This window comes from Sycon ciliatum, chromosome 1 (assembly GCF_964019385.1).
Source record: "Sycon ciliatum chromosome 1, ocSycCili1.1, whole genome shotgun sequence".
Classification (NCBI taxonomy): domain Eukaryota; kingdom Metazoa; phylum Porifera; class Calcarea; order Leucosolenida; family Sycettidae; genus Sycon; species Sycon ciliatum.
This window is the reverse complement of record NC_088643.1, coordinates 25,465,595-25,492,823: the sequence shown is the minus strand read 5'-3', so window position 1 is coordinate 25,492,823 and position 27,229 is coordinate 25,465,595. Positions and strand designations below refer to the sequence as shown.

Below are 27,229 nucleotides of genomic sequence, written 5' to 3'. Positions count from 1 at the left end.
TATAATTATTATTAATAATAATTATAGTACAATGCCCGGGGGTCGTTCTACTATAATATAGTAGATTGCCCCCTGTCATTCTACTACAGTACAGAGTCCACCAGACTTGTCGTTTCGCACGTGCAGGTAGAAAGGGATGGAGTTTACACCACAGATTCCACGTGGACATTATGGGAATGGCCCACGCCATGGTCAACGTGTCAGCTCTGGAATTTGACGGAACAACTGGTGACGACTACCTCCAAAGGAAGAAGATGCGAGAACTTGGAGTTTGGGGCACAAACGATGAATGCCAAGCGGTTGCCGACTGGCTTCAAGTTCCTGTATTTGTTCTTTGCCAGTTTGGAAGTCGTCTGAGCTGGCAGAAGCATACACCTCGCAGTGCAGGCAAGAACCAGTTTGGGATTTACCTCGACAATTCCTCTGGGTGCCACTACAATATTGTGATGTCTGTTGGACGAACGTAAAATATATGCAACATATTGTGCGTGCATCCTCCCCTAGCCGCAAGTTTCATTCAGTGTGTTGATGATTGTTACTTTTTGATCTAGGGGATTACTGTGACTTTTCTCCTTGCCCCTAAAACTGTTTTCTCCTTGGTTTGTCTAATATACAGCGTATGAGGGGGGTCGTTGTACTATATAGTAGAGTGACCCCGGGGGCAATCTACTATATAGTACAATGACCGGGGGGGCCTTCCACTAAGCATCTATCCGTTTTTGTTTCGCTCTGTAAAGAGCACTTTAATAGGGTTCCCTGTAACAAGACGGCAACGTCTGTAGGGCCTTCCCTATCAAAATAATAAATTCTACTACAGGTCTACTCTCCATATAACGTAATCTCTGGGACCACGCAAAAAGTATGTTATATCAAGAGTTATGTTATGTAGAAAAACCGTGTGTAAAATACAAGATGCACCTCAAAATGAAGGGTATTACAAGGCGGGTTCAATGACGCAGAATATATTATGCACATAGGACTAAACTGGCTAGCTACGGCTACAGCTTGATTGTACCGCGCACGTGAATCTACGTTGTATCGAGAGTGTACACGTAGTCCGCAATGCTGCTTTTCTAATTCTCATTATGATTAGCATGCAATGTACTACCCGAATGTACTACCCGAAGTACTGAATTTACTTCTTCTGTACTCTATATTCTAATGTATCTTCTACCTCTTCTCCCTTACGAACATACTTTCTCATTTTCCATACTTACTTAGGAGACTCCCTTCGATAGGCATCTATTTGCCTCTGGAGGATCCGTGAAATAAAAATCAATCAATCAATCAAAAATCAATCAAACACGTCGGGGACTGCGCCGTAGGGTGCGTTATGCCGAGGTGTACGTTATGTAGGACTAAACTGGCCTAAACTGCCTAGCTACAGCTACCGCTTGATCATACCGTGCACGTGAATTTATGTTGTATCGAGAGTGCGCACGTCGAGGACCGCCGTAGCGTGTGTTATGTCGAGGTTTATGTTATGTAGGATTATGTTGTGTAGAACACATTTTGTATGGGAGTGATGCTGTTTCGGCGCGGGATTTGATTTTTTATGTACTAACGAGGTTTATGTACAAGTGAGAGTTGTTATATCGAGAGCAGACCTGTACTACTACTACTACTACTACGGCTACAGACAGTACTCAGTCAGTAGGCGCTAGGCGCGTCACTCGCAAGTACTGAAGTGCTAGTGAAGAGTGAAGTAGCGACGACTTCGACAAGGCTGGACAGGTACACAGGTACGTAGACCTACGAGGTGCAGCTTCATGAATTCAGTTCATGAGCCTGCTTCAAGTGCTTGTGCGATCGCGCGATCGCGCGAGGATGGAGTTCGGTGCGCGCTTGTAAAGAAAGGAGCAGTACGCTAGGATTTCCGGATCCGGGAGTGACATCAACCGCAAAGAAGACGGGTCCATGGATCCAGCCTTCTGCCTCTGCCTTTTCTGGCCTGCCTGGTTTGCACACATCTGTTACGGCTGGCTTGGCATGGTATGCATACATGATCGATATGGGCTTGGTCGACGGCAGAAGACAAAAAATAAGACCTTGGTGATATCTGAGCTGCAAATGGGAGAAAGCTGTGATTTCTTTCCTGCTGCGTGAGAATCCTTTAGGAGTTTTGGGCCAACACACTGGCAGCTGGCTGCTCAGTCTCATCCTTGAAGTTAATTAGACCTTTAGAAAAACTCCGAAATCGTACTCGTTTAGCTCCGTGAGTGAAAGAGAACAGGAAATTAGTAGTGTGCTGTTCGAGTCGTTTCGGTGTTAGGTTTTGCTTTCTTCCCGGTTGGAGTCTGAGGAAGCTGAGATTACCGGTGTGAAAAATGCCTTCTCCTCGTCCCCCACGGGGAATGGAGGAAGATGATGATTCGTTCCTGAAGGAGTCAGCTTCTATGGAGAGTGGTGTAGCAGATTGCTCAGGTGAACTGCCTCACGACGATACATCATGTGGTAACCCCGAGGATTTGGACGGCGACAAGGCACTCCTGGGACCCGACCAGCTGCTTCGGGAAAGGGTAAGTGCAACTGATCACAAACAAACTAGATTTTATGCCTATTTTTAGGCGCACGTGTGGCTGAGAGCTTCAAGTCCAAGGAGTATCTACTTTCTGCACTGTTGGTTTGCGACAGTGGATTGTGTGGCTTGTTGGATAGATAGACTGGTCTGAGCCGGAAACGTACGTGCAAGTAGTGCTAGACTTTTTGCAACATGCGTTTGTCGCACAAACAAGAGGCAATTCAAAATAATTAACAAACTGACTTCAATCATCGTTTGTGTGCACTGTATTTCGACAGAGAGCTGGCAAAGCACGAAACGGAACGACTAATAAGAAGCTCCCCTTCCTATCAACTGCCTCCCAAAGCAAGGTAAACACGGTGCCATGTACGACTGTTGGTGCTTCAACTTGTTCAAGGCCAAGGGCCTAGGGGACAATGTTTTTTCCCGATTACTTGCCTTCTCTCATTTTCCGAGTTTTCGTTTGAAACACGTTGTTTTTGATCATCAATCGTGCTTTCTGTTCTCGGCTCTCGGTGGTTTATCGCGTTTGGTGGTGACGCGAGTCGTGGTTCCCTGTGTCCTGGTTTGTGTAAATGCGATTGCGGCATGGCATGTCTGCGTTTGGCGAAGGTCTGAACACACGAGTTCTTGCACCTTGCATATGCGCATCGTATGCATAATAATTTGGCCCACGTGTGAGTATGCCGTCACGGATCTACTGACACCTTCTCCTTCAGAGTTTTTCGTAGCTTGATCAGGTCTGGCACCGAATATTCGGGGCGTTGTGTGTTGTTAGCTGGGTTTTTGTTTCTCATTAATTTTGTAGATTGCCTTCGCTCGAAAATGGTTATAGCTTCTCGTTCTTCAAAATGTGGAGTTTTTTTCAGTTGAAACAGTGTTTGGTGACAGCAAGTTGCCAACATTTTCAGACGAAGATAACCATGATAGCCCGGCCGCTTGGCGTCATCGTATCAATTTCTCCTGGATATCCGATGTAGCGAAGTAAATTTAGTTTGGGTGCTCGCGTCGTGTTTCTGCGCACTCCGCAATGCCTTCAGAAATTGTAACCTTTATTCTAATGAGTTTTGGTCATATTTACATGGCGGAGCGGAACCTACAGGTAGCAACACATCAGTTTCCCTGTCGTAAGTGCAGAAGGTTGAAACCCGAACGTGCAAGGTAGTACTGTACTGGCACTTGATCAAAAAGGCGAAGTTTAGCTCAAGTGACTTTCACTCACGAGGTAGAGATTGGGAGGGAGGCTGTCCTGTTCTAAGTCGTAGCGAGTCCCTGCCGAAAGGATATGTTCCTAGAGTTGGTCTGGTTGCGAGCAATCGAATTCCAACGTCTGACTCAAGTCCGTGGCGTTATCCGAAACTTTGTACCAAACAAAAAGCTGTAAGCCTGCGGTGTGCTGTTTGCGGGGCATTGTTTTGACACAATGATCGTTATGTCGTTATTTTACTTTTCCTATTCTACCTACTTCAGTACTTGCTATGACGGAAGTGCGTACGTGTATTCTGCGCATGCAATAGTACCCTGACCCTGCATGTGCGTTATACGTTACGTAAATATTATTGCATTGGTACATGGTGTTGTACTCGTACTCCGATAGTACCAGCGTGGCGTGTATTGCAAGTAATTAGTTACTGGTACAGCCTTGACCTTGTGAAGTTGTGTTGGAGGAGTAGTAGGACTGCTCTGCTCTAGCCTAGGAACTGTTGAGCTTGAAGAGCCTTCTGGCAAACCTACTCAGTGTCTCCCTAGCTTTTACTCTCACAGCAATGGTGACCACAATCAACTCTCAACTGCACTACACTAACAGTACAACTAACAGTTACTTCAGGAAGACTGTACCACAGCACTGGCACAAACAGATCGTCAGACTAGACCACTCAAAATGCACCTGCACTGCATGCAGGGCTTTGTCCTGCAGGTGCTGAAGATGTCCAGTGTTCAGACCTGAGACTGAGAGTAGGGTATTTGAGTGGTGTCGGAAGTGATGTGATTGGGGGGTAGTAGGGTGCATCCCCGATTCAGTGCTAGCAGTGTGTCAAAGGCCATTATGAGCCGTTTGGGGACAATACCGAAAACTGACTACACCTACTTGAAGTAGTCGTATGGGGCTAAACTGGCTTCTGGCTAGATACTAAGTACGCATAGCCTTAGATATGTGAATATGCCCTGTGTGCATTGTACAGTCCCTCCACTTATAACAAACCCCCATACTAGTACACGATAGCGAATTTCGTGGCACAGCGAGTCAGTGTCTATGTCCTTGTTTGAACCCAAACAAAATTGACCCTCTTTAAATAATAATATAGCGGACAGTTTTCATTTATAGTTGAGAAGAAGAAGTAGCGACGACCCGGCCATTATGGAATCCTATACACCACACCACCACATTGCGCTCTTGGCCGATCCAAACTCTGCACTCACATCACCATCACCACAGCGAGGACAATTCCGGTATATAGATTGATATTATTATTATTATTATTTGAAACTCGGATGTTGAGCCATAAATATACTCGTAAATACGCGTATCCACATGTCCTTTTCCTTTCTACATTATTATTATTATTATTGTTATTATTTATTCTTCTTTTACTAGGGAATTCCCAACAGGTGTCAGCGCCTTTTTACAGGGAACCCTAGATATTGACAATGGCCCTCCAGTGTCCTCGCTGTGGTGATGGTGATGTGAGTGCAGAGTTTGGATCGGCCAAGAGCGCAATGTGGTGGTGTGGTGTATCGGATTCCATAATGGCCGGGTCGTCGCTACTTCTTCTTCTCAACTTCAAATGCGCCGTAAAGCGACAGTGAAATTACGAGACAAACGGGATAGTTCCTCAACATGAAATGCTAGATCAAAATTTAGCAGCATCGGACGCCGCACAGCCCTGACCGGAGTGAATGCCCAATGGGCCTCTCGGTGTGTCAAGTGGCTATTTTTCGGCGGAAGATGCTGACTGAAGGCGCAGGCAACATCAGTGTACGTGTTCAACGGGTATGGCGGTGTGGCTGTGTGCGACGGGCTGGCAGGACAGTGATTGCCTCAGGGGCCTATGGGTCTGCCGCGTTGGCCAGTTCGCTTTGTCGTTCGTTCCCCGTCACGTCACTCCTTGGCCTACCCGAATACTAGTATATTGCTTGAAATCATATACGTACCAAGATTTGGTCCATCTTTCATCTTGCAAGAAGCTCATGTGAATCAGCTACTACTTCTTTGAAGTAGTACATATTTGATGACGCTTCCGTATAAAGCCTAGTTCACCTTAAACATGAAGGCGTGAAGCTCATGAGTGCGATTGGTAGAAAGGCTTTATAAATGTATAGTTCTCTCTCTCTTTCTCTTTTTCTCTCTCTTTCTTCCCCCCCCCCCCCCCCTCTCTCTCTCTCTCTCTCTCTCTCTCTCTCTCCCTCTCTCTCTCCCTCTCTCTCTCTCCCTCTCTCTTGTCCATTATCTTACGCTTGCAGTCTGTGAAGTTTCCGGCTACCCTGCGAGGTCTGAATCGAGGCCAGCAGGGCAGTACAGCGGCGGTAGCAGCGGCTGCAACGCAGGCCATGGCTCAGTGGCCATACGTAGGCGTGTCAGCAACCGGCAGCCCCATCGCCCTGGGAAGACCCGGTCAGCAGATGTATCCAATGAGTGGCGTCATGGTGAGTTTGAGTTTGGAACTATGGTGCCCGGCAGTTGTTTTGTTCTTGTTTTGTTGAGTACTGGCATGACTCATTTGGCGGGGAATTTGTGTGGGCAATGATGTGCAGGCAATGAAGTGTGCACCCGTGGTCTAGTACACACTTGAGATTTCAAACTCCTCCGCCACACTGGCCGTTGAAAGTCTACCCACATTGAACCCAGCTCTTCCGGTGTCAGCCCATGTGCATTATTATTATTATTATACGCATTCCCGCGTTGAAGTGTAGCAGCAGTATGCTGCGTCCACAGCTTCGCTTATGCAGAATGGCTCGGGTGAGAGGAGAGGGGAGAGAAAGCAACAAGGCAACCAACATCTATGAAATTGGTCACAATAACAGGAAGAGAACCAACCTACATATGCATGATTGCACAAGAATGGAGACGACCAAATATAATGGCTATAATCATTGTGCCACAAAACCGGTACACAGGAGATCTGACGACAATGTAACGAAACATAAAACTCAGTTACTCAATACAGGTTCCACTAAATTACAAGAGAACAACGCTACAACGTTAAAATTGCCGCTAAATTATCGCAAGTGTAGAGAACGAGTCCAATACAAATGAAAACCATGAACAGACTGCCCCGAAGTTATTTAGGGAACAAATTGTACTACATGACTGTACTTGCTGATACTGACGCTGACGGAACACGAATTTGAGTTGAATACTCACGAAGTCTTGTACATGCACATCATTATGCGCCGGTGTTGTGGAGTAAGCAGGTACGTCAGTCACCAATCCAGCTTCAGCTCCACGCTCGCTTCAGCAGAATGTTGCCCGCGTTTGCTTTGCCTCCACACGGATAGACGACCAGCGCAGAGTCCCGCAGCTCCGTGGCCGTAAGGTCTTGATATTCGCCGTTAGCGCCGTCAAGTCTCAGTCCACCTCTCACACCAAGCCGCCCTATAAAAATCTTTCTCTCTCCATTGGAGTGCTCCCCAGTTCATGGTAGGTTGAAAACTCTCACATAAACAAAGTCGTGGTGGTAGGTTCCTCTTTCTTCCTCTCCCTCTTCCTCCTCCTCCTTCTCCTGCTTTTCCTTCTTCGTGTTGAGCCACTGCATCAAAAAAGAGATATCACCCTGCTCTGCAAACCTTGTTTCAGAATATTTTAAGACTTAAGATTGTTCCACAAAGACTAGCTGAAGGAATGCTGAATGTACAGTGTGCCACATACGCTATCATCCCCGTCTAGCTGTTGCTGCATTCCCTGTTTGATAGAAGATAGATCTCCCCCTTCTCCATGTTCTCCGCATTTGATTGCAGTCAGTGCTGAATGTCGTCTCTGTGGTTTCACAATGCGTGTGTGCATGTGTGTGTGTGTGTGTGTGTGTGTGTGTGTGTGTGTGCATGTGCATGTTGCAGGCGCAGCTGAGTGGAAGCAGTCCGACTGGGTCACTGTGCGCTGTAGGCCCGTCCCTGGACGGTCTTGTAGCACCAGGCACGGCCACCATGACTGCCATCCCGTCAACGCTCCAGTACGCCACCGCCGGCTCAGCATCACAAGCACCGCCCAACATGGTGCTCATTCCGCCGTCCACCAATGGCCAGCATGACTACAGCTTAACAAACCTGTACATTCGTGGCCTGGGACCCAACACCAAGGACACCGACCTCTACAACATGTGTTGCGAGTAAGTGCATGTGCATGGGACCATGTACACGCATCCTGACCTGATGAGGTCGGTACAGCTAGCTGTCTGGAGATTGAGTACTGGCATTCTAGTATTTTCCTTGCTATTCCGGCTCTCTTTTCGGTATGCAGTGAGCTCCTGCTCTTATTGTGATGGCTAAACGTGTGAAGGTGTCCACTGTGTAGCTAGGATGTTGTAGCTTTGCATTAGGGAGGTTCTGCTCTACGTTTTGGGAACGCGACGCAAAGAATCACGCGAACTTTCTTCGCGTTCCCGTAACGTAAAGAAATGCTGTTCTGCTCTACGTTTCACCTAGAGAAGTCACGTGGAATGTGTACTGGGAATTTCCCCTTCCATATTTGGCAGTTTTCTGCATGCAGTTGATCGATACCCAGCAAATCCGTACGCATTTTCTCTGCGTGTGCCACAACGTAGAGAACCCCATCTCCGCGTAGAAATCTGGAGCCAAAACACGCGAAGCCGTAGACTCTAACCCAGACACCTGCTCTCTACGTGATTTCTCTACGTTTCACGTATAGCAGAACCTCCCTATTGTACAGGTGTTCAGAATCCCGTAGGTGTGTACATGCCCGGTTTGGGTATTCATGGTGTGCAATGCATGTGCATTTGACCAATTTAGCCCAATAGGCAATGGAAGACGTTCGCTTTTCCACCTTCAACACTTTGGATTGAACTAATGACTAGCTAGATCCCTTTTTCCGGAAAAAAACCTGTTCTATGAAAGGCCTGCAGGCTTCGTTTCATAGTGGAAATAACGATAAGCATAAATAGGGTCCTACACATTCTACACCCAACCGGATCTATGGGATTTCATACAATGTGCACGGGCCCTGTTCTCATGAAATCCTGGGGGAATTTGCTATGCTCTACACATCCCACCGCTCCTTGCGTTTGGGACACTGGTGTGCTGTAACCTGACGTCATATCCTAGCAATTGCTAAAGCTTACCTTGGCACTGTGATGTTTCCTTTTCTCGTCTAGGTTTGGCACGATCATCTCCACCAAGGCGATCGTTGACAAAGCAACAAATTTATGTAAAGGTAAGTGACTCATGTGAGTTTCTCCGAAATCTGGAATTACCGTAAAATCCCGCCAGAGCGCCCCTACAGTCCATTTCAAAACTACGTGTATAGACGCGTAGTGTTTCGCAAAATTCGATGGGATTTATTTAAATATTTTTAGTTTTTTCTCCAGATTCCGTCTCTGCATCGCTTCACAATTCTAGCTATATACCGTAAAAGTCCGTAAATAAGTACGTATTTACCGTAAAGTACCGCCAGAGCGCCCCGTCTCGCGAGAGCGCCCCACCTTGATTTTACAGCCAGGGAAAGGAAAATCGTATGGCACAGTTCCACGAAGTAACTTAGTTTGTACGGTGTGAGAACCATAGTGTACTAAGGTCACACTAAGCAGGTTTCTGTGTGGAGCTCGTGTCCGCTCGAAGATACGGATTGTCTCCACAACGTGCAATATGTGTACAAAGTTTGTGTCGTATGACCTACAGACAGGAGACCACCTCCACAATACGACCGCGAAAGGACGAGATGGTGGGGTGCTCTGGCGGTACTTTTGAATTTAGTGGCCACACCCGTACTAACTTTCGGGCGGGCACGAACTAACTTTCGGACCTGACTTGTGTGTAGTGGAGAAGTCATTTTCATGTTGATGTACATGCTAAGTGCTGCATGTGCGCATCGTACCGGTACTTATTTCGGGCAGTATGTTTATCGAGCTTGACTTGACTTCAACAGACAGAGCCAAAAGAATGAAGGGGGTATTTCTTTCGGGCAGGTACTTATTTACGGACTTTTACGGTACTTTGTTTTCGCTACAATTGAAGTTTATTTTTAGGCCAGGTTTTCCGGTTTTACATGTAATTTCTGTTTTGAAGGGTTTGACCAGTTTGTTTTGAAGGGTTTGACCAGTTTGTTTCGGATTTTTGCTCCTGCTGAGACAGTGCTACGCCCAGACCATCGCGGGTGCATTTTTGTACGGGTCCTGGTAGCCTCGTGGTTTCGATCCGTGATTTCCAGTACAAGTGTGGGGCATTTGAATCCCATCATGCCTCCTGCCTTTTTTCTCTTCTTTTCTGCATGTTTTGGATCTTGTTGGGTGAAATACAGTAGGGATGATAATTATATTTTCGCTTTTTGATATGATTTGAGCCCCCCCCCCTGTTCCCTTTTCATAAAAGAAAAGAAGAAACATCGTGCAAAACATCTTGCAAATATCGTACAAACAATGCCAAACATGTTAGTGGACAGTATAGCGTAACTTGTAGTTCCTTAGTCCTTTTTTCTTTACTATCAAACATAATATGTATGTAATTCCCAGTCTCATTCAATAAAAAAACACCGCAGTAGGGCGTGCTCACACTGCGACCAAAATCAGCGTCCATGCGACCACGCAGCCTAGTTGCATGGCAACGGCATGAACAGTTTTCTGCCCACAACTCTGAAAAGCAGCGGACAAGCAAAACCAAACTTTCCCAAAAACTATTCATCAACCTTTCCCCCGACACGCTGGTGACTCCGGTGTACATCCAGTGTACATCCAGGTCTACTATTCAAATCACACAAAATGAATCACACAGAAGAGTTGGTTTATCATTATCATTTGCAAGGTGAATGTCTCAGTGAGACAATGCCAGAAGTCACCAAACTGCCCAGCCATACATCTCGTCAAGCATATCAGAGCCCCACACTTCCCTTGAGCCATCATTCACTGCCAAGCAACACACGCCCCAAATCACTGGGTATGGAGTCACAAGGCTGCCCAACCGTTCATTTGTCAAGCGTATCAGAGCCCCACACTTCCCTTGAAGGTGTGAGGTTCAATGCAAGACGGAGCCATTGTTCAAATCGAATGCCAAGCAACACACGCCCCAAATCACCGGATATGGAGTCACAAGGCTGCCCAAGCGTATCAGAGCCCCACACTTCCTTTGAAGGAGTGAGGTTAAATGCGAGACCGACGCTCCGTCAGAAAGGTAAGGCACCAAAAAACAGAAGCGGCTACGGCTCAGCAAGGCAGTGGCGAAGCACACACTCCGTCGGAGAGGTATTCATTCCGAGTCACTTGAGGTGCTGCTATCGCCGCCCAGGGTTATGACTATCTGCTCACAAATCTCTTCTTGAAGACCGTCTGTCACCCATGCTTCATCGATTAGTTTGCTGCAATGCTCAACTGCACTTGCCCATTGCTCTGGAGGCATCTCAGCCATGACCACCTTCACGAGCTCTCTGACGTCCGCAATCTTGAAGGTCTTGTTGCGTTTCCCAACTTCTCCCTTGATCCAGGCCCACACCAGCTCAATGGGATTGAACGCGCAGTGGTAGGGGGGAAGTCGCAGCACCATGAAGCCCTGTCGGGCAGCAAGGTCGTCACATCTGTAAACTGACTGGGGGTTGTGGGCCTTCACCAGCTTATACAACTCCGGTTTCAGCATGTCCTGGGTCCATGCTACGCCTTTGTCCGTGAGCCAGGCTTGCATATCGCCTTTCCGGGTGGAGCTGGTTGGGGCTGTACTCTCGTCAGTTTTAACGGAGTGGTATGGTGCATTGTCCGTGACGATCACAGCACCAGGGGGTAGATTTGGCATAAGCTGATCTTCCCACCATTCTTCAAAGTGAAGTGCATTCATCTCGTCAGGGTAGTCTGCACTTTTCGTGTTGCCAATGAACACCAGGCCACAATTTGGGAGAAATCCACCTGCCCATCCCGCGTTCAAAATGATGAGACGCTTGCCTTTTCCAGACGGTGCCTCCATTGGCTGCTTGTTTGCTGCTAGTGTTCCTTCTTTTCCATACCACTGAATCGACTCCACACACTTCTGGAACACCTTTGCCACCGTTGGAATTTGTCTCTCACGAAAAAATCCGTGAAACACCTGCATCACAGAACACTTCGTGAAGTCGTCCAGTTCCACCTTTGGCCGGCCTGTTTTGGTAGGAGACTCGTTTTGAGCTTCGCCTTCAGAATCAATAAGATTTTCACCACCAACACGATAGTAGCCACCTCCTCCCCAACTTCACCTGACACAACGAGTGACAGTGGTTTCACTCACGCCAGTTGCAAGGTGAGTTCGACGACGAGGATTTCGGATACTCCAGCGGCGATCAAAATCCAGCTCTTGTTCGAAGAAACAATGAACACGACTAATCATATCTTTCTCGGCATCACTGAGATTCTTACGGGCCTTGGAAGCCATTACAGTCAGGCACTCAGAAAATGCAAACAAGAAGAAGATTCATTTGAGACTTTCCTTACACCTTTTCATTTGCGACTTTGCGTGTTTTGCATCTTTTGTATTTCCCGCGGCGACGAAGAAAAACCTGAAAAACACATCTGAAAACCAGAAAACACTCATGCAAAACTCACAGCTGTCGTGCGCTACAGTACGTACGACTCGTACGTATGAGTTCACGCGTCTATAGTTTTGAAATGGACTGTACCTCCGCCACCCTTCGAGTAGGTCCAGGTGGGGATGGGCGAGTCCTACTTGCCGCATTCAGTACAAGTACATGAAAAAGTACTCACCTTACGAAAACTGTGCGTGCGTCTCGTACTCCCACCAAAGGTCAAGAGCAGGGTGTCGTACAGACCTACCAAAACCCCCAAGTTTTGTGCGATTCCTGGTCAACAGGGTGGGAGCTGTTGCGTACATTTCCAACCGGGTCGAGCATGCGGGACTCTGGCGGGATTTTACAGTAATAAAAAAGAGATATCATTGACTTCTATTTGCATCGCTATCATCCCTTTGATCCTGTTCCTTATTCTTGGGCCGCCTCAGTTAGTTGTCTTCAACAGGACGAACTGTGTTTGCAGGGAATGGCAATTCCTGCTGCCTGCAGTTGCCATAATCCTAGAAAGTTAGTGGTGAATTAGAGGTGGTATGTGAGTTGATAGTGTACCCAACACCCCCACACACACTTGTGTTTATGTGTGTGTGCGTGTGTGTGCGTGTGTGTGCGTGCGCATGTGCATGTGTGTGTATGTATGCGTGCGTGCGTTGCTTGTGTGCGTGCGTTGTTTAGGCTATGGCTTTGTGGACTTCGAGACGCACCAAGCCGCAGCCACTGCACTCACGGCATTGAAAGACCAAGCAGTGGATGTGCACTTTGCACGCCTGTCGTTGGAGAAGGTTTGTGCTGCTCAATGAAAACAGTCTTTTCTTATTGGGGTGTACTGCCTACTCTAGGCGTGTCTGATGTCTTGTTAGATTGTATATCTGCATTAACCCGACTGCTGCATGGACGATAAGTGCTGCGAATAGTGATCATGCACCCTGGCCTGAGTAGCTCGCTTGGCTAATTGAAAGTCTGCCGACCTGGGCCACATTATGTTGCTAATACATGCACAACCCCAGTCACAGCGCACAAGTTGGTTGAGTTTGGCCGTCAGGAGGCCAGCGCAAGGTATCCGGGGTGCGGGTCTGATTCCAGCGAGGGGCAATGTGGTACCCCGCAGCGCAAGGGTAGCGTGATACCCTAAGCCAACGTGCGTGCTGCATGAGTAGTGTGATACTCGCCAGCGCTTTTGCTGTTGCCTAGCAACGCGTTTCTGTCTTTCCTGGGCCCCCAAATGCATGTTGGGTGGCCCTGCGCATGACTGCACGTTGTCATAGCAACCTTGGAAATCTCAAGCCGGTTACCAACAAGCTAGGAATCAGACCAAGCCGCCGAATGCCCCCGCCGGCCCCCGGCGCTTCATTGCAATTGAATTAATATTTTGTCCAGAATAGTGAGCTAGGACAGATCAAATACAATGTAGCTTGGAGTACCATCATGCTGAGTGGCACTCATTGTGAGACGTAGAATAGTGTAGAGCGATAATAAATACCAGGAGGCGTGGGTGGGAGGGAGAAATTGCAAAACAGTTGGATCCACGCAGCAGCACAGCTAGCAAGAGAAAGAGCCGTGGATGGGTTTGTTCCTGTTTTTGATGGCTGTGGCCATCCGTTGGCCCAACGGTCTCGTGTGAGTACGGCGTTTGTTTGTGCTGCCAGCTCGCGTCCGGCGTTTGTTTGTGCTGCCAGCTCGGGCCCCGTGCGCGAGTGAAACCGAACCGTGACGAAGGCTTTCGCTCTTTAGTGATATTGACTGGCTTTTCATACGATGCCTATTGATGTCTAGAGACATGCTGTCTAGCCTTCCCCTGGTACGCATTCACGGGGTCTTTGTTGAAGTTCGTGCCGTGAACTGCCAAAGGGAATTGTTTGAATGGTGCTGGGGCGAGTGCGACATTACGGCGTCCCTGCAGCCGGCCTAATCGCGTTTGTCGCCACAACCGATTCTACATTTCGCTTGACCTTGTTCCTAAGTCTTCTGCCACCTCTCTTAGTTTGTCTCCTTTGACGGGGGATTGTTGTATTGTACCTGGTTGTGGAGGGATCTAGTGTCACTGATTATCCATACCGGCTCCAAGGCAACCTGTTCACTGTTGTTGCAATGGCCGAAAGAGAAAGATCTGGTTCAGTTTTTCCGCCAAGATATGCTGCAAGCCATTTTGCATGAATAACTAGTACACTCGTATCTCTGTTATCCGGACCTCGAAGTCATGGTCAACTCAGTCTAGCGGGCACCCTGTGGGTGAGTTTTAGTGGAAATATTACTACTCTTTTGCCATTTTTCTGGACGTAGTGAAGTCCTATGCCAGATCTCTGGCCCTTCCCCATCGGCACGCCAGAGTTACAGACATTTTAAATGTTATCAGCAGTGCCTGGTTCTGGACTGCTTAGACATATGAGTGCCGTAGTAGAGAAGTAGATTATTATTATTTTTTTAAACAGAGGGACTCCCAACAGATTATTCTTATCTTGCAGGGAACCCTAGGTAATTGTGTGCATTATATGAAGAAGCCGTGCACTTTCGCAAGCCACCACCCTGCTGCAATGCACACTGCTGATAGTGCTGTGCGCGTCCTGTGTCTCTGTTTCTGCTTTGCTCCTCGCATGTGCTCATGTCCAATGCAGCCCCACGGCCACGGACAGATGAACTCGACCAGTGCCGGTCACAGCAGTAACTCGTCGGAGCGAGCATCAAACCTCGACACAACTAATCTCTACATTGCTAATCTACCCTATAACGTTGATGAAAAGGTGAGTGCTCTATGCCCTAGCACAATGGCATCTCTTGTCATGTATTGCCTGTTAGATTGTTCCCCTGTGTCGTCATCTCTTTGCTGGTCAGAACATCTACCTTTAATAGTCGTAAACCGGCGCCCATACTCGATCTGCTAGCACTTGTACTTGAGGGGACTTCTGAGTGTGGCTGGCATTTTTAGCTCTACGTTTCTCCAGCACTTGTACTTGGGGAGACTTCTTCTGAGTGTGGCATTTTAGCACTATGTTTCTCTAGCACTTGATGTTAGGTTCACTATTGGTCATGCTCCTGTGTGATTGGGTGACAATCTTTGCTGGCGCGAAAGGCGTGTAATGTTTGCACTATTGTGTATGGCACTACAAGTCATGCAGGTCGTATCTGGTGTTAGATGTACAGGCTGTCTTGTGTTACACTAACAGCAGTATTAGGTGTACAGTGTGTCCTATGTTACACTAACAGCCTTGCTCACTGTATCTCACACGCATTGCACATACATGTACATTCTACTACCCATCGTTACCTGGCTCTTTATTCTTCTTGTGCTCAGCCTCACAGACACTTCTCAGACCTCTGTCTCTCAGCTGCTTGCTCAGCCTAGTTGCTCTTTCCTTCTCCCCTGTTCTTGCCCCTGTACAGACCCTAGAATCTATCCTGGAACCATGCGGAACTATAGTGTCAACGCGTATCCTGCGTGACCTCTCCACCGGACAGAGCAAAGGTGTTGGATTCTGCAGGTACTTGCTAGCCGTACATGTACTTACTCTATGTGTTGTTGTGTTGCTGTGTTGTTGTGTTGCTGTGTTGCTGTGTTGCTGTGTTGCTGTGTTGCTGTGTTGCTGTGTTGTTGTGTTGTGTTGTTGCTGCTGAATGCGGCGTGGTGCCAGCGTACAGTCCCTGTGTAGACTGTATCCTATCTGCTTCACCTTGGCTATCCAAAAACAAAGGGTGAAATGTCAACTGACAATCGCTCTTTGCAGTTGCTACGCACTCAAATTCTCAAAGCGCTTGAATGACTTCTTGGTTTACTGAGTCCTGTATATGAGCCAGGGACTACAGAAACCACCCTATGGCACTTTTTGGCGAAAAAATTTTTTTCTCTCAAAATGTTGGTATGGTATGGTAATGTGCTCAAACAAAATTTCAAGTTGATCTGCGATGGTAAAATGTGCCTAACCACCTATTTAATAATGGCATATCAATTGAGCGATATAGAGCAAATTTATGTACACAGTATGTAATGTTCTTTGTATATCTTCATTCTTGCTAGTTAGGCAGTTCAAATGTATAGTGAACTTTGCCTTCAGCTTCATCCAGTGACGCCTGCGCGCCGTCCACTAAATCTCGGTAGTACTGCCACTCCTCTTGTGCTAGCGATGTGTGCGAACGCAGGGCCTGGACACTACATTCCGTCTCTTCCTCTGTACGGGCGACACGAATTTTGTACCGCAGATTGTCACACAGTGCGCATACGTCTGTCCTTGGCTTCATCACTTTGATGTGTGCTGCCTGTCTCCTCCAAATGTGGCAAAATGACCTGTAATGAACAGGCGAATACTGTGTGACGGTCTTGGTGTAGATATTGTATGCAGACTTCTTGTTCTCGGATGCTGGTAAATATACTGGAGGGTCTTCAGCACGACCTCGCTCCGCTGCAGGTTGAGGTAGACCGTACATGTTAGCATAATTATGACTAAATAAACTGCACTACATCCTGCTCTATGTCTTCTGAAATGGCCAAGTGCTCTGGTGTTCTCCCAGTCAAGCCATGTTGTGCCAGTTGAACGACTCCTTTGTTTGCCTTTTTTGAAGGCGCTTCATTACATGACTTCCAACAGCATGAACTGCCATGAACACGTCTTTGCACAACTCGTAACCACGTACATGATAGCGGAAATAGAAAGGTCGATCACCACCTCCAATCATCGACTTTCGCATGCTTCCAGTCAGTGCGCCCAGAACAAACTGCTTGAACTGTTGAAGCGCTTTTTCGATTCTCGCAGTTTAGAGACTTCAAATATGTAGTCCTCGAGCTGCTGCTCTGGGATGACTTTCCAATGATTCTTCGACTTGCATCCACAGCCTCTCTCAATCCCATCGTGTATGTCCGAGGAGACCACGCTTCACCTGCTCCGTCGTCAGTGGCTCAGGTGCGGGGGTATCTGCTAACTAGGTTCGTCATCCGATTCCGAGTAGTCGGTGTCACTCTCCGCGTTTGAAATTTCCGAGCTGTCGGGGCTTGGCGTTTTCGACACAACACTAGCAGCACTCGAGCTTGCTGTGACTCCACACGTCTTCTTCTTAGGTGGCATATCATCGCCGTCGCTGTCAGCATCGGTGTCCGAATCGCTCGCGGACGACTCGCGGGTGCCAGCGCTGAATCCGTAAAAATTCTCGTCGTCCGATTCAAGCGCCTTCGCATCAGGGACTAGTCGACTCCACACAGAATCGAGCTGCGTCGTCTACTAGATGTTGTAGCCATAATCAATCACAGTAAGTGGAGCCTCATGAGTTACTCGACAATCGCTCGAGCTCGGAATCCTTCCCCGAACACCTAACAAAAGGACAGCTCTTGAGTCTTGTCAAAACAAAAGTGACGAGTTCTGCGCTTTGCGTAACTTTGAGTCGCGTGACTTTGAAACGTCATAACTTGATTTTGATATCAAACGTCGTAGGGCGGTTTCTATAGTCCCTGGCTCATATATTGTTGACTTGCGAGCCAGTCACCCATCGTCAGAACTTGACTAGGTATCCTGCAAAGACAATGCTACGATAGTCATGTATGCTGTGACATGTGCAGTGCCTGCTGGACTTGAAACGCAGTACATACAATTGTGTGCATGGAACTTCTGCGCACAACTTGGCGTATTGAGACATGCCTTGAAGAGGCTCTACCCAGACATGTCAGTCAAGTCACATGACATATCAACATGACATGGTGGACCATGGCCATGGTGCCTGCTGGCTGTTTTGCGTCTTGATAACCGAGAGTTGAGTGTACAGTAGGTGGTTGTGTCACTTGCCAGGCGTCCGTCAGAGTTGTTCTATTCTGCAATGTGTTTGGTTTTCTGTGCTGTTCACCATGTGTGTGTGCGTGCTGCGCTATGCGGTGACGGTGACTTTTCTCCATTTTCGTCCTTTTCTTGCTTTATGATTTGCTTGTGTAGAATGCAAACCAAGGAATCATGCGAGCGAGCGATTGCCAAGTTTAATGGACAAGTCCTGCCATGTGAGTATGCTTTTTGTCTTGTGTGTATTCTGTATACGTTGTCGCGTGCGAATGTAGCAGTCGTGTGGGTGATGCCTGATATGCTTTGTACTGGTCCTGTTTATGTGAGCCGCCTCGTCCCTCTCCGCCCCTCCAGTGAGACATTGATAGCAATCTCTGCTTGATTGGGCTTGTATGGAGTTGTTGCAAGTTGCCGCCACTTGACAAAACCACGCTATTCTCTTACGGTTGTACAGTACGAAAGTAAAAAAGGGTAAAAAAAAATAAACCCAGGTATTGAGTACCCTACAAAACAGGGTAAATGGTCTTTGTCCTCATGCGCCACTCAACTACGTCTTACGGCTGTACAAGTAGAAAGAATGGTCGGGAATTAAATTTTGTCCGGGTAGTTTTCGGAGTAAATTCCGTGCCCCACTAACTTTGCTTTGTCCAGCTTTAATAATAAAAAAATGTTTGTCGCAGTCTGCGGGATGAACCGCCCTTCGTTTTGCCCTCTTTGGAGTTGGACAAAATCGTGTAGCAACTCTTCTGCTTGCTCAGTACTGTGCAGCCCACAGTACTGTGTCCTGCAACACTGCTAAGGGCCACAACCAGAACGCCGCAGATTATACCGTTTTTATTTTATTTTGTATCCCAAATACCTGACTGTAACACAGGCAGTTGTATACGGCTGTGCATTCGAGTTTGTGTTAGGCACGTGTAGTCACCATTCCCTTGCTTGTTAAACCTCTACTGTCTATACTGTACCACCGTGCTTCTGGTAAGAGTTTATTCTGCAAGCTAAATGAGATAGACCATAAGTTACATCTATGTGCCTGCACCATGTGCCTACAGCATTCCCTGGAACTACTCCTCTCCATGTCAAGTTTGCCGACATCAGCAACCGACGCCGTGTGTCCTCCAAAGGTATAGACTGTGTGTGTGTGTGTGTACGTGTGTGTGTGTGCGTGTGTGTGTGTGTGTGTGTGTGTGTGTTTGTACTACAGTAGGCGTCTGCGTGCGCATGTGTACTGTGTACTGTGTGGCATTCCAAACTGTATGTGCACTGTGTGCTACCCACCCGTGTGCAGTCCGTATTGATTGCTAATTGGTCAATCGCAACAGGTCGTTCTAGTACGCAATCTAGGGTTTCTTTTATAATGGCATCCATTCAATGGTGCACTGCAATTGGTATTTCCTGTTTCCATCCGTGTCAGCGAGTATTCCACCAAAGCATAGTGACTGTTGTTTGCTTCAGATTGCCAGTGCATGGATGGGTAATCCCTGGTATGATCGTTGACTCTCCACTTGGGATTTATTAACTTCTTGCCGCGGGCAGTGTTTTTAAAACAGTTCAGAAAGTCTCTCTTTGCCACCCGACGTGCGACAAGGAAATACCTGTTGCGTACTGTCACAAGGCCACTGTTCCAGAAGTTGACCAAAGTTCAACTTCCATGTTTTGCGATGCATCAATCAATTGAGTACGGTTTACAAAGCTGGTTGCACGTACAGCGCACATGGATGCACTATGTACAGCATTTAGATGTTGTAAAAGCCAAAGGGATTGTAAATGGTGTGTCGTGGCCGTAGCTCTTCGCGGGTGCCGCACATTGCATCACAAAAGTGGTATTGTGAATCACGCTTTGATCACAGAACGACTAGAGGACAAACATGTTTGACCTATTTTCAACGTGTCGTGTTTGTTGGCATTGAGAATTAGAATTTTTGCTTCAGTGTTTGAGTATAGCCGCAGTCAATCTCCAGTTTGCATTGATGAGTTTGTTTAGCATCATGTTGCGGGGTTAGTTTGGGTTGGAACTTGGAAGAGTACCTCGTTTCAAGGCTGGGTAATGGTGTAATGCTCGGTCATGCTGGTTGTACCTCTACTTCTTTCAAAGGTCAAAGCAGATCTAGATGGCAACTAACCAGGAAAAATGTTCCAGGAGAGACTGCTCCAGCCAGCAGCAGTCTGATGACACCCTCCTGGGTGAAAAGACGGATGAAATCGAGTCGTGCAGTGTAGCCAATAACTGTTTGTGTTCAGTGGGTTGCAGGTTGCAACAATGGCAAGCCTACAATGGAGCTTCAGAGTTCTCAAAGAAAAATTGATGGAAAGTCGAATCGTTAATGATGTGGAGCAATGAAGCAATGCAACCATTCAAGTGTCTAGTCGATTGCTCAAGCTTCATGTGTGATGGCTAGAGTCCAGTAGGGCACAGCGATATGGGTGCTTGGGTGTATGGTAGTTCAACATGTTCTCTCAGAATACACCAGTGGAATTCAAAAACTTGATGCGATATTTTATTATGTTTGCTTGGCCAAACTAGCTTTAATAGCCACCTGTACAACCACAGCTAGTTTAACTTTTCCTGATTCTATCATTAATTTTGCGACGCACGCCTCTAACAATTTGTGCTGTTTGGTGCTGTTCTATGTGTACAGATAGCTCCATTCCTACACCGCTCTTCCCCGAAACATTTGACTCGCCATCACCGTTAGCATACGATGTGTAAGTGTGAACATGTCAAATATCGTACTTGAAACTAGTGCGTCCACCGATAATAGACTGTGTTTGAGTTTCGGATGGTCCTTGAACACCAGACTACAGTCCATTCATTGGAAACTGGCACCCTAACTTTTTGGTGTCTCCCTCACATAGTTGTGGATATCGTGAAACCAACAGTACATCCTGCATTGTGTGACCCGTGCAATTACTCCTTGCCACAGTTGAGGCCAGAAAAGTCCAAGAACAGGGAAATAGAAATTCAGCCAGGTTTTACAAAATTAGGACAGGTATGCCATGGCAAAATGTATGGAGAAGCCGATCCGAAACCCAGATTTTTGAGATTTAAAATGAGTTTTTGATCCTCAATTCGGCCCAAATCCGACTTTCAAAAGCCAGCGGGCCAGTTTCCGATGAATGGACTGTAGGGTATGGGTGCTTTTAGCCCATGGTTGTGCTGTGGCTTCCATGGTGTGTCGCTGAGCCACAAGGGTGATTTCTCTGGCATGCAACTCAGCTACACAACTGTCTATCTGTCTAGGTCTTGTTGGCAGCGCCTAGCTAGAATAGCATGCTCTCCATGCAGATTATTTGCTGCGCATCCTGCAGTAGAAATCATATATATCTGAATTGATCGTGTCCATATCCAGCCTCTGTGACATTGTAATGGCATGTGCATGTGACAGGTAGTGTGCAGTATACTTACATGTGCTAGTATAGTGAGTGCATGGACAACACGTAGTTCAGAGCAGGAACATACCAGAATGCTAGCAGGTCCTTCTTTCAGGACATCGCTTTTTGCCGACATCAGCATTTGATGCATAAAATGACTGTGCAGCAAAATGGGAATTCTTGTTGGCACACCTCTTCTTGTTAGCTGGTAAAGTAGCTGTCGGTGGCAGTGAACGATAAACCCGTCATACTCGTGTGTGATTCCACTTGTCTATAAGATGTTAGTCATTTGTGGATATAAAACTGATCATGTTCCCTGGCCGGGCGTGTGTCCTGGTCTCTATGACTGTTTGTTTTCTGCTTCACATTCTTTAGCAGTGGACAAGCGGGACAAGTATTCCAGGTACATGTAGCTGAATAATGCACTGCATTGTTTGCAACTTTTGCAAGGGGTGGCAAGTCACATGTTGCGAACATTTCTTGTCGCAAACAATACCCGCTTTACAGAAATGGTGTATTTACCGGTATCTATATGGTTTACTGTCCGCTTGTACTGCTTGTATGCCCTTCAAAACTTAGTATTTGTGCTGCTTCTACTCAGTAGCAGCAGCAGTAGAACATGGCTTTGTGATGTTTTCCAGTGTAGCTCAGTGTCAGTGATGTCTGGCCATGGTTATTCTCTCTCTCGCTCTCTCCCTCTCTCTCTCTCTCTCTCTCTCTCTCTCTCTCTCTCTCTCTCTCTCTCTCTCTCTCTCTCTCTCTCTCTCTCTCTCTCCCTCTCCCTCTCCCTCTCCCTCTCTCTCTCTCTCTCTCTCTCTCTCTCTCTCTCTCTCTCTCTCTCTCTCTTTCTCTCTCGCTCTCTCTTCTCTCATGGGCTGTGTTATTGATATGGTAACATTTATGCAGCGTGTTCTCCACGGTTGCCTTTGGAACGCACATTGTTGTTGTCAGGTGTTTTCTTGTAGAATTGACCTACATTGTATACTCACGTTACTTTGCTTCTGTGTGTGTGTGTGTGTCTGTGTGTGTGTGTCTGTGTGTGTGTGTGTGTGTGTGTGTGTGTGTGTGCGTGCGCATTTGCTTGTCTCGTGTTTCAGTTCCAGCAGTTCCTCCCACCGTATCAGGTCAGTTACAGTCAGAAACATGTGCTGTGTGACTGAGCAGTGTGATGCAAGTCTGGAGCAGAGTGGAGTTGAATAAATGAGTGATACTGTTGATTTTGGATTTGTATTGTATTATATTTTATTATTTTACTTGGGCATTCCCAACAGACCCTAAGGTCTTCTTACAGGGTGCCCAAGATGAATGAAATTGTTAAGTTCCTGGCCAAATGAATTGAGGATATGATTTGTGCGAAGGGATTCGGGAAAGCGGTCAGCACCAAGGAATGAAATAGATCTGCATCCAGCTTGAGCTTGCACAATGGGTAAGGAAAGGGAATAATTGACTTGGCCACGGGTCACTCTATCTGTGTGAGCGCAGTCACAGCGAAGGGAGAACATGTCAGAGAGGAGTGAACTGCAGATATTAGGGACCTTTCGCATTTGCTACGAAACGAATGCGAAACGAATGCGAAACGAAAGTTTGATTCGGCTCGTTTCGTTGAAAACAGATTTCAGGTTTCGCAAGTCGTCATGCAAATGTGCATGGCAACTACGAATACGGCCGCGGGCGCCGGTAGCTTGGCGTACGGGTTTTTACACGCACACGTGCATGGATCATGGAATCAAGGGAAAAATGTGTACCTTGCAAAACATGTGTACCTATCCAAATAAATGTGTACCTGACTGATTCGGAGCGTGCCACGAATGAAGAGGCTTCCATTCGTGAAAACGAGTTCTCCGCAGGGACTCTGACGAATCATCGAACCCAGGTGACGAATCAGCATGCGTTTCGTATCCGTACGCGGGGTGCGAAAGGTCCCTATTGTGGATGCAACGGAACACGACGAATATGGACTTAGTATGATATCTTTTGTCTAGGCTAATTATGTGGTACCGCTCAAGCAAGTATGATGTCCGCATGAATGTGTCATGCTCAAATATGCATCTAAGGGTGAATGAGGCTACGCTGCCTCTCTCTCTCTCTCTCTCTCTCTCTCTCTCTCTCTCTCTCTCTCTCTCTCTCTCTCTCTCTCTCTCTCGCTCTCGCTCTCGCTCTCGCTCTCTCGCTCGCTCGCTCTCGCTCTCTCTCTCTCTCTCTCTCTCTCTCTCTCTCTCTCTCTCTCTCTCTCTCTCTCTCACGCTCTCTCATGCTCTCTCACGCTCTCTCAATAATAGTTTTGCTATGTCTGCTATACTAATACTGTGTGTATGTATGTGTCATATAGGTGTTTGGTAGGCCGGCCGTGCCCGTTTCCAGCAGTGCATTCTATGGACAGCAAGCGTACATGCAGCAGGTGGGTGTGCTCGTCATGTCGGCTGTGCTTGCTAGGACGTGCATGGGTACTACTAGTTGATAGATGGGTACTACTAGTTGATAGATGGGTACTACTAGTTGATAGATGGGTACTACTAGTTGATAGATGGGTACTACTAGTTGATAGATGGGTACTACTAGTTGATAGATGGGTACTACTGGTTGATAGATGGGTACTACTAGTTGATAGATGGGTACTACTAGTTGATAGATGGGTACTACTAGTTGATAGATGGGTACTACTAGTTGATAGATGGGTACTACTAGTTGATAGATGGGTACTACTAGTTGATAGATGGGTACTACTAGTTGATAGATGGGTACTACTAGTTGATAGATGGGTACTACTAGTTGATAGATGGGTACTACTAGTTGATAGATGGGTACTACTAGTTGATAGATGGGTACTACTAGTTGATAGATGGGTACTACTAGTTGATAGATGGGTACTACTAGTTGATAGATGGGTACTACTAGTTGATAGATGGGTACTACTAGTTGATAGATGGGTACTACTAGTTGATAGATGGGTACTACTGGTTGATAGATGGGTACTACTAGTTGATAGATGGGTACTACCGTAAAGTACCGTTGATCCGCCCCCACGCCATGTCGCTTTCCAGCTGGGTTTTCGGCAGGGGGGGCGGGAATTAGATCAAGGCTGTCAAGTGCAGTACGATGTACAACAACGTAGAGGATCAGACTCAATGTGCTGGATTGTGCACATTTTGATCCTGGATTGGCAAGTATTGTGTACAGCAGTGCATGCGTCGGTTCAACATCGTATTTCGTTGTATACACCGAAGTCGCTTCACAAGGAGAAAATCGACAGGGGGCGGGAATTAGAGAGGGGGCGGATCAACGGTACTTTACGGTACTAGTTGATAGATGGGTACTACTAGTTGATAGATGGGTACTACTAGTTGATAGATGGGTACTACTAGTTGATAGATGGGTACTACTAGTTGATAGATGGGTACTACTAGTTGATAGATGGGTACTACTAGTTGATAGATGGGTACTACTAGTTGATAGATGGGTACTACTAGTTGATAGATGGGTACTACTAGTTGATAGATGGGTACTACTAGTTGATAGATGGGTACTACTGGTTGATAGATGGGTACTACTAGTTGATAGATGGGTACTACTGGTTGATAGATGGGTACTACTGGTTGATAGATGGGTACTACTAGTTGATAGATGGGTACTACTAGTTGATAGATGGGTACTACTAGTTGATAGATGGGTACTACTGGTTGATAGATGGCAGAATTACTACATGTAGTGTGTGTTACGGTTGTGATGTAGTGCATAGCGAGTAATCTAGTGCATAGCGAGTAATCTAGTGACGAACTGGAACACATACGGCACCGAGTGAGAAGTGGGACATGCAACGATACGCTGTCTTCATTGGTGTGTAGACAGTAGTGGAGGATACTGTACTGGTGATTGTTGAGCGTTTAGAATGTCTTTGCTGGTCATAGCAGAAGTGTCGGGTTCCTAATTCTTACAGTAGTGAGGCTAATGACTTCATGAGCAGTAGAGAACTTCTGCAAAATGAAAATTCGAACGAAATTTCACAACGGTCCTTGCGAAAGTGTGTACGAATTTTCGCACGAACTTTGCGTTTACACATTTTCGTAGTTTGTACGCGCCAAGTGCACGTACGCCATGACCCACGAAACTTCCTACGAAAGTTCATTTCACGTTCCCTGCAAGTTTCGCGTCCAAAGTTGCGAAAGTTTGGACGCATTTTCGTTTTGCAGAACCTCTCTAATGAGACCGCTTGCTGCTGCTGCTGCTACTTTTGCTGGTGCTGGTGCTGCTGCTGCTTCTATAATTATTTGTGTTTGTTTGTGTTGTTTCCAGGCTGCTGCAATGCAGGCGTCACAGGGTACTTGGCCAGCTAGTCTTCTTCCTGGCTATCCAGCAGCTGCAGGTCAGCAAGCAGCATACCTAGTATAAGAGATTAGGCGCTCTGGCAGCACTGGCTGCATTGGCAGCTAGGTATGCGTAAGTGATGCGCACGACTGTGCTCGATGCAGTCTAGAAACCATGGTATTCCGAGTCTTCCGCTTTGTGCTATACATTATCTTGTGGGTCATGCCTTTTAATTGAGAATTATGCCTTGTTAATCACTTTTTGTTTACCTATACCTCAACCCTTTCCCCTGGCCCCGCGCACTGTTCCCCTTGCTGCTCTTGTTTGCTGTCCGCAAGTCCCATTCGTGGTACGTCCTCGACTGAGTGTCCTATCGCTGGCTTATGTGAAACTCATCCTCTCCCGTCCCGTCCGTCAGCATGCAGCTATTCATGCAGTAGTTAGCTTCCCCTGCCCCGCTCAACTATTGCTTTTCATCCGCGTTCCGCTCAATCTGCGTAGCTCACTCATGCGTTCCTCGTCGTCTACGCGTTCTCATTAATTGTTACCATTTGCCGCTGCATGCAAGTATCTTCATGTACTTTGAGCCAACTATCCTCGCACCAAACGCATGCTGACTATTCATTTCTGATATGTCTCCATCAGGACACTTTTCTACCTCTTACTACCCTCACACACTACACCACACATGCACACAGGCATGCACACACACACGCACACACACACACACCACACCCCACACCACACATCCGCACACGTACATACATACACACACACACACACACACACACACACACACACACACACACACACACACACATATATTTGCACGCCCGCACTAGCATGCGCAGGCATGCACACCTGGACACCCTACCCCACCGCCGCTGAACAAGATCACACGTGCACACATGCACATGTTTTCTGTGTCCCATCGCCAGTGTATGGAGGCCGTTGACCCTTCCCCCCCCCCCCCCTTCCCCTGTTTTGCATGTACATGTACCACTCTCCTTGCCAACCATTCTCGTAAATGGTTTAGTTTGAATCCATGGCATTGGTGTGTATTGAGCATATCCACATGCTTCAGCTCACCTGCATCTAAATAAATTCCCATTGCTGACTATAGTACATAAAATGAGACATTTATTTCACTCGGGCTACCGAGTGTGCTTTTGCTTTTTGAACGGTGAGCCTGCTGTGTCCGCTTCTTCTTTATTTGTTTCGATTTACCAGCTTTTTCAAACCATTGTTCCGCTGCAGCTTTGCAGGCTTGTCGGGACGAACGACATTTTGATTTGGCAAGGACTTTCTTGCAGTACGACGTGTTTGACTCTTTTTTTCCCATTTTGATTTGAGCCGGCCAAATTGCCACAATGGTGCGGATAAACCATTACCAAGCTTCCTGGTGGTGTGATGCTTCTTGTTTGTTTCAGTTCACACATTCATCCATGTTTGGAGAACTGAACAAGAGTGAGATTTGACAACCTCTGCTGTGTCTGCTGCGTGTGGCTGCTGTGTACATACATGGGTACAGTGGAAGCAGCTTGCATGGGACAATTTCAACAATGGCTTCGGACGAGG

General features: G+C 47.0%; 1 protein-coding gene across 2 annotated transcripts; it reads left to right on the top strand.

Moving 5' to 3' along the window:
* Positions 1-1,936: 1,936 nt before the first annotated feature.
* On the top strand, positions 1,937-27,139 carry LOC135819997 (RNA-binding motif, single-stranded-interacting protein 1-like). 2 transcript variants are annotated; one of them, XM_065333304.1, is made up of 15 exons: positions 1,937-2,519; positions 2,800-2,871; positions 5,984-6,166; positions 7,577-7,845; positions 8,848-8,906; positions 12,903-13,009; positions 14,840-14,965; positions 15,606-15,703; positions 18,134-18,195; positions 19,030-19,101; positions 20,617-20,683; positions 21,728-21,752; positions 22,447-22,473; positions 23,679-23,747; positions 25,640-27,139. In XM_065333304.1, the coding sequence occupies exons 1-15, from the start codon at positions 2,328-2,330 to the stop codon at positions 25,733-25,735; spliced, it is 1,524 nt and encodes a 507-aa protein (XP_065189376.1). In that variant the 5' UTR covers positions 1,937-2,327; the 3' UTR covers positions 25,736-27,139. The 2 variants fall into 2 exon arrangements, with proteins under 2 accessions (XP_065189376.1, XP_065189370.1); XM_065333298.1 differs by having other exon boundaries at positions 1,954-2,519; positions 21,725-21,752.
* Positions 27,140-27,229: the final 90 nt, after the last annotated feature.

Bases quoted from the DNA above. Each gene is read 5' to 3' on its own strand.
- LOC135819997 (XM_065333298.1), top strand. From the start codon at position 2,328: ATGCCTTCTCCTCGTCCCCCACGGGGAATGGAGGAAGATGATGATTCG. The intron at 14,966-15,605 runs GTGAGTGCTCTA...GCCCCTGTACAG, and splicing joins CCTATAACGTTGATGAAAAG to ACCCTAGAATCTATCCTGGA. The intron at 19,102-20,616 runs GTATAGACTGTG...CTATGTGTACAG, and splicing joins ACGCCGTGTGTCCTCCAAAG to ATAGCTCCATTCCTACACCG.